The following is an 8201-nucleotide window of genomic DNA, read 5'->3' as shown; positions in this document are numbered from 1 at the left end:
CAGTACAACTGACCCCATGTACTGGTAAGTGTCGAGCCTAACCTCGGCGAAGTAGTGACGAGGCTAGGACAAGACACCCACATATAACCTGAACAATATAATCCTGCTAGTGGCACCAACAGTAAATAAAGAAATAACATGGAAATAATGAGAAGGGAACATAAAATGGGAGAATACAACATAAAGAGTGAGAATAATGAAAAGACAAAATTAAACCGAAAATCCTTAAATGAATTGAGCAATTAAAACAGCAAGAAAAACTGCACGGCATCACCCTTCGTTCTTTTACTCTCAACCTCACCAAATAATAAATAAGACTGCACGGCATCACCCTTCGTGCTTTTACTCTCTTCCTCACAATATAAATAATTCATGCACGGCATCGCCCTTCGTGCTTTACACTCTTCCTCACCATATACATAAATCACGCATAGCATCACCCTTCGTGCTTTATACTCTTCCTCACAATATAAATAAATCATGCACGGCATCACCCTTCGTGCTTTACACTCTTCCTCACAATTCACATAATCAATAACAACAGATAGAGAGAAGTTTCACAAAGAAATCAATATTTCATCAATGATTACTCTCACAATTTAACATCTCAACCTCGAATCAATATTCACAATTTTATCAACCTTGGTAGAACCGGATACAAGTCTCCCAACATTTCAACAACAACAATAAGCATGGATAACAAGATTTAAGACTACAAATTTGCAAGAATGGAATTTCACTCGCATGCTATGACTCGACTACAACGCATAGATGCTCGTCACCTCAACTATACATCGTATTCAACAACAAAACACATGGCAAATACTCACACAATACCTATTCCCTCAAGCCAAAGTTAGACACAACACTTACCTTGCTCCGAAGGCCACTTAATTCTCAATCACAGCTTTTCCTTTGGAATTCACCTCCAAACCATTCGCATCTATTTAAAAATGACTCAATAATATCAAATATTTCTAATGGAATCAATTATATTTCATAAATTAAATTTCCTAAATTTTCCTCCAAAAAGTCAAAAAATCGATCCCCGGCCCGCTTGGTCAAAACCCGAGGTTCGGACCCAAATCCTTTTACCTATTCACCCCCGAGCCCGAATATGTAATTAGTTTTGGAATCCGACCTCAAATTGGGGTCTAAATCCTCAAATTCCCGAAATCCCTAGTTTCTACCCTAATCCCTAGTTCTATCATGAAAACTCTAGAGTTTAGGTTGAAAATTCAAGAAATATAATGGGTAATTGAAAAAAATGGTTTAGAATCACTTACCAATAATTTGGGGAAGAAATGGCTCTTGAAAAATCGCCTCTCACCGTTGGTTTTTGAGAAAATAAATTTTTGGCTAAAATCCTGTTTTTGGATTCTGTTTAGTGCTGGGCGACAGTGTTCATTGCGTTCGCGAGAGCACTGTCGCGTTAGCGAAGGGTACGGGCTGCCAAGCCTACGCGTTCGCGAGACCCAGCTCGCGTTCGTGATGGTTACTCCCCCTGGCCTTCGCGTTCGCAAGGCATTGCTCGCGTTCGCGATGAAGGAACGGCTGACTCCCCCTCCCCAATGCCTAACACTACGCGTTCGTGATGGGCTTGTCGCGTTCGCGAAGGGTAATGCTCCCATCGCTTTGTGTTCGCGACCAAGCCTCCGCGTTCGCGAAGAAGAAATCTTCAGCTGCCCAGTTTACTCTTCCCGTTCGCGAGAGTACCTTCGCAAACGCGAAGAAGGACATGCCAGAACACCTGCTGCAACAAAATACCAAATTTCCAAAGTCCAAAACATCCCGTGGCCTATCCGAAACTCACCCGAGCCCTCGGGGCTCCAAGCCAAACATGCACACAAGTCTAAAAATATCATACGAACTTGCTCGCGCGATCAAATCGCCAAAATAACACCTAGAATTACGAATTTAGCCCTAAAACAAATGAAATTCTCAAGAACACTTTAAAATTTCTATTTTCTCAACTGGACGTCCGAATCACGTCAAATCAACTTTGTTTCTCACCAAATTTTATAGACAAGTCTTAAATATCATAATGAACCTGTACCGGACTCCGGAACCAGAATACAGACCCGGCACTAACAATGCCAAACATCAATCAATTCTTAAGAACAATTAATTTTCAGACTTTTAATATTTATCAAAAATTCATAAATTGAGCTAGAGACCTCCGAATTCGATTCTGGGCATACACCCAAGTCTCATAATTCGATACAGAGCCACCGGGACCGTCAAAACATGGATCCGGGCCAGTTTACCAAAACTATTGACCGAAGTCAACTAAAATCAACTTTTAAGGCATAAATTCTTATTTTCATCAATTTTCAACATAAAAGCTTTCCGGAAACCTGTCCGAACTGCGCACGCAAATCGAAGAGGGTAAACATGAGATTTTTAAGGCTTAAGAGCGCAGATTCGAGTTCTAAAGCATAAAATGAGCTTTTGGGTCATCACAATAACTAATAGAAGACCGAAATATCCGCGACCTGATGGATATTTCGGCGAGAATCTCGGCACGTATCAGCAAGGAACCGGTAATCAGCAAATCAAGGGATTTTTACCTTTTATAGAAATGTACCTAGAATAGGACTCCTCTATTATATAAAGGGGGTCTGACAATTCATTTAAAACACGGTAAAACGCATCACAAAGCAATATATTATTATTTCTAGTTCTCATTATCTTGTCATTCTGTTCTGGCATCGATAAAATCATTTCTGACTCGAGCATGATTAATCTTCAAGCCTAAGATTGTTCAATTTGTGTGGTTTGCATTTATTTTTTCATTGCTTATTTTAATATTAATCTGATTTTTCGTTTTGTATTAAGCTAGATCACGTATCCTTAAAACCACGTACAAATTCAATTGTTATCCGATTTTGAGGGTAAACAAGTATTTTGCTGCACTTTAGATTTGAATGACAAATATTTTACGCAATAAAGATGAACTAAATGAGTTCGGTTTAACTCCAAAAATTAATAAAATCGACTTTCGATAAGTAAAAAAGCACTACCAAACAAACGAAGCAGAGGAGTGACTTAACGCCGTTAGTGGGAGTGTTCTCTATAAATTGTCAACCATAAAATTAACGCCGTTAGCTGAATTCAGGAATTAGCAATTATCTTTAAAGGATGTGAACTGTCAGTCATATTAGTTGTTGGAAAGAAAATTGCAGTGTAAGTTTCAAGATATTTGAATCCCGTTTGGCCATAAGTTTTTTTTTCCCTTTTTTTTTGAAAAACAAAAATTGAAAACATTATGTGATTTTAAAAAGTGACTAGCTTTTGGGCAGCTTTTGAAGATGAATTTTTCAAGCTTCAAAAACTGGTTTAGTAGACGCTTGGAATATAAAATTATATTTGGACATATATTTCATTTGAAATTTTTTTGTAATTTTGTGAGTAGGAAAAAAGGCTTTCCTGAAAATTTTAAAAAATGGTCAAAGCCACTTTTTTGTTTTTTGAAAAACTCATTTTCGAAAATCTACAAACAATTTACAAATTTTTATGGACAAATACGTTTTCGAAAAAAACATCTATGGACAAACATGTCCTTAGACTACTTTTTCAAGTTTTTAAAGTTTTCTACTTACAAAATTTTAATTTTTTTCAAGTAAAATACATGTCCAAATACAATTTCAACTTCCAAAAGATATTTTTTATCTCATATTCAATTTTATTTTTCAAGTTTCAACTAATTCTATATCCAAACGCTAGTTTGGTAATCAACAGATCCTTAATTGAATCGTGAAAACTTTTTTGGAATTTGTAAGATTGTTTTACCAACAAAGAACTTCGGGAATATATATGGGTACACATTGGAGTTAATTGTGTTAGAACATGCGCAGCGGAAGCAAGCATAAATACATGTATCATAAACATATAATCTAGATAATGATTGAATTACCGAGATTAGAAGTACTAACCTCTCGAAACTGTTGCACAACTCGTTCACAGAGCAAGAATCCAGGACAACAGTCTTTTGCTATGCTCCCAGTAAGCCTTAGACGAAAATATTTGTGTGGGCAATTATTACTGCTTTGAAGAGTGAGTTATTTAGTGAAAAACTAGTCTTCTATTTGTAAACCCGAAATTAAGCCAAAAATCAGGCCAAAAAACTTGTAGGATTCTGCTAGTAGTAGAATCCTAGTCCAACTCAAACAGAGAACTTTTCTCCCAAGTAACTTTCTTCCCAAGTCTGTCAAGGTTTTACTAGGTATAGCAGGGACCACAGAAATAATAAGAGGCTACCAATTATATCAATTGAACTCCTCAATATGAATTTCGAAATTCACCAACACTTATTTTAACTCCCAATGTTAAGATTACAAATACCAATTAATTAAACTAAATCACTGCCAATTTAATTTAATCAACTAATTAAATCCTTTATGATTCCGCTTAAATATTTCATGTGACGAATACAAAATCCACCGGTCATGTTTTCACATGAAAACTTATAAGTTTACATAAAGAGGTATTATCAAACTCAAGGTCGAGTCATAGATTTCATTAACTAATTATTATTTCACAAATGCTATTTATTATTGTCCAATCTATTAGGCATATATTAACTCTGAATAGAGTTGTACCTTTTAATAAATCAAAATCATAAACAAATCACATTGATCATAATAACTATATCAAGATTAGGAGTATAAGCTCATTTAATGAATCAGAGAAAATATTTTATATATTCAGTACAAAAATATCTTTTCTCTACTTGGTCCGTTCAATATACACTAAGTATACTAGCACAAGAAGTCAGAGTAAAACCACTCTCATAAGCAAGATAAATTATACTTCAATCTTGTGCTATAATCATCAAGATATCTTGCCAAACAATATCTTTGATTGTGAATATAATTCATTAATTATGAGAACCAACAATTTAATCTTCTGTGCATGAGCTAAGACTCCATATACTAAATAATCTACTACATAATTAAAGGACACACATGTAACAAACTATCTATTCAAAATAATACTTTATTGAATTGAATAAATCAACAATATAATTGTTCCATAAAGAATAAAATATAATACTATAGCAAAACCGAGTGAGTAATACTATATTCCAACAATATCCCACTTAGACTCGTAACCATGCGCCTACAACTCTAATACACATTCTTTCTACATGCTTGTCAAAAGTCTTATGTGGCAAGCTATTTGTAAACGGGTCTGCCAAATTGTTCTATGGCGCAATCTTCAACACTTTTACATCACCTCTTTGAGTTATGTCCCGAGTTAAATAATATTTACGCTCAATATGGTTATTCCTTTTATGGCTTCGTGATTCCTTCGAGTTTTCAACTGCACCACTATTGTCACAATAAAGCACAATTGGTGCTTGAACTGAAGGAACTACAATAAGCTCTTTCAAAAAGTTCTCGAGACAAACAACCTCTAGGCAGCCACATATTCGGATTCCATGGTGGAATCAACAACACCAAAATATGGCTTAGACACCGTATTTCCTGAAACCCCTGCAAAGTAGTGCAGATATGATTAGTGGTTCCTGAATCTACACACCAAAATATGGTAGAGACAGACGCTAAATGAGTTTCAACGACATTTAAATTTGAATTACCTTGCTTATTCAACTTTGCCAGATACGCAGGGCACTGCTTTTTGTGATGTCCAGGCTGCTTGCAGTGATAGCACTTTTCTTTAAGCTTTTTCACACCAGCAGTCGCACCTCCAGGTGCTAAAACCTTGTGAGTCTTCTTTTTTTTTTTCCTTATCGCCTCTCGGCTTAGAAACCGAATCTTTCTCAATATTCAGTGCCACAACCGGAGCTTGCTGTTTGATAATTGATTCTACCGCTTGTAGCTCATTCAATAATTTTGCTAGTGACAAATCTATTTTGTTCATATTATAGTTCAAGCGAAATTGTTAAAATCTGTCAGCCAGAGTCTGCAGGACCATCTCAACTTGAGGTTCCTTATCAATCACAGCTCCAAGGACCTCCAGTTCATTCAGAAGACCCATCATCTTTAGAACATGGTCCTTAACGGATGATCCTTCAACCATCTTGGTATTCAAAAGGGCTTTCATGGTTGTCTGCTTAGTCGCACGATTTTGCTCACCGAACATCTCTTTGAGACTTTTGAGCATGTCATAAGCAGACCCCATAGAGTGATGATGATGTTGCAAAATATTAGCCATAGAGGCAAGAATATAATATTGCGCCATCTCATCAGCCTTAACCCATTTATCATAGGACTTAACCTGATCATCAGTAGCATCTTCATTAGGTTTTTTTGGGCACTCCTAAGTTATTATGAATTTGTAACTTTCAACAGTTAGGACAATATCAAGGTTCCTTTTCCAGTCAACATAATTCGGTCCTTCTAACTTGTTTTGGCTCAAAATTGAGGTAAGTGGATTGAATGAAGACATGGTTAATCTGAGAGATATTCACATCAAATATATAATTAGTTATGCAATAAGAATAATATAATTCAAAATAACACATTACACATATAACCATGCTCATTGAATAGTTAGATTTAATAGGGAAACTTAACTATTCATGCAAAATATATGAGTTATGTCAGATATTCACCGCATAAATTAAAACATGACGAACTCAGATAGAGAGTAAACTGTCAATTTAAGATAGGTAAATATTATTTTTATAAATCCTAGTTTTATTTAATCAACATGTAACTCAATTAGAGAGTTAATACAAGTTATCAAACAACTAGAGACAAAACCACAGTAATTATCCATAATGAATCTATCCGATGTGGATGAAGACCTATGTCAATATGTAAATTCATTATATTACTATAAAACATGAATGGAAACTATAGGGATTGAACCTTACCACCACCCTATCACCACATAAAATATCACTTTTATAAACCCTACCACCACTGTTAGGTATGGAATCTCTCTGTCAAAGGATCGGTTCCCAAAAACGACTGATGAGATAGAAAAGATGAAGGCGGTCCCTTATGCTTCTGCTGCAGGAAGTATCATGTATGCTATGCTATGTACTAGACTTGATATCTGCTTTGTTGTTGGCATGGTTAGCAGATTTTAGTCTAATACTGGACGAGAACACTGGTCTGTCGTTAAACTTATAATCAAGTACTTGAACAAGACTAGGGATTATATGTTGGTTTATCACTCAGGTGATCTTGCACCCATTGGCTATACTTATTCAGATTTTCAGTCAGATAGAGATTCTAGAAAATCTTCCTTGGGATACGTTTTTACCTTAGGAGGCGGTTCCATAAGTTGGAAGAGTATCAAGCAATCATGTATTGCAGATTCCACCATGGAAGTCGAATATGTGGATGCTTCTGAGGAAGCCAAAGAGGCTGTTTGGCTCGGGAACCTTATGAAAGAGCTTAATGTAGTTCCTTGGGTTCAAGCACCAATTGAGCTTTATAGTGACAATAGTGGTGTAGTTGCAAATTCGGAGGAACCACGAAGCCATAAAAAGAGTAAGCATATTGAGCGTAAATATTATTTAATTCGGGACATAACTCAGAGAGGTGATGTAGAAGTGTTGAAGATTGCGTCAGAGAACAATTTGCCAGACCCGTTTACAAAGAGCTTGTCACAGAAAACTTTTGACAAACAAGTAGAAGTAATGGGTATAGAGTTGTAGATGCATGGTTAGGAGTCTAAGTGCGAGATTGTTGGGATATACTATTAACCAATCGGTTTAGCTATAGTATTATATTTTATTCTTTATGGAACAATTATTTATTTGATTTATTCAATTCAATAAAGTATTATTGTAAATAGATCATTTGTTACATGTGTGTTCTTTAATTATGTAGTAGACGATTTAGTATATGAAGTATTAACTCATACACAGAAGATTAAATTGCAGATTCTCATAATTTATAAATTATGTTCACAATCGAAGATATTGTTGGGCAAGATATTTTGATGATTGTAGTACAATATTAAAGTATAATTTATCTTGATTATGGGAGTGGTTTTACTTTAATTTCTTGTACTAGTATTCTTAGTGTATATTGAACGGACCAAGTAGAGAAAAAATATTTTTGTACTGAATATATAAAATATTTTCTCTGATTCATTAAATGAGCTTATACTCCTAATCTTGATATAGTTATTATGATCAATGCGATTTGTTTATTATTTTGATTTATCAAAAGGTACAACTCTATTCGAAGTTAGTGTATGCCTAATAGATTGGACAA

General features: G+C 35.3%; 1 protein-coding gene across 1 annotated transcript; it reads right to left on the bottom strand.

Annotated features, from left to right (window-relative positions):
• Positions 1–5907: 5907 nt before the first annotated feature.
• LOC142167101 (uncharacterized) lies at positions 5908–7302 on the bottom strand. Its single transcript, XM_075227257.1, has 2 exons — positions 7240–7302; positions 5908–6285 (listed from the first exon to the last, which is right to left on the bottom strand). Exons 1-2 carry the CDS (start codon positions 7300–7302, stop codon positions 5908–5910), a joined length of 441 nt encoding a protein of 146 aa, XP_075083358.1.
• Between the last annotated feature and the right edge of the window lie 899 nt (positions 7303–8201).

The sequence above is a fragment of the Nicotiana tabacum genome, chromosome 12, assembly GCF_000715075.1.
Source record: "Nicotiana tabacum cultivar K326 chromosome 12, ASM71507v2, whole genome shotgun sequence".
Classification (NCBI taxonomy): Eukaryota; Viridiplantae; Streptophyta; class Magnoliopsida; order Solanales; family Solanaceae; genus Nicotiana; species Nicotiana tabacum.
This window is presented reverse-complemented; position numbering and strand designations above follow the sequence as displayed.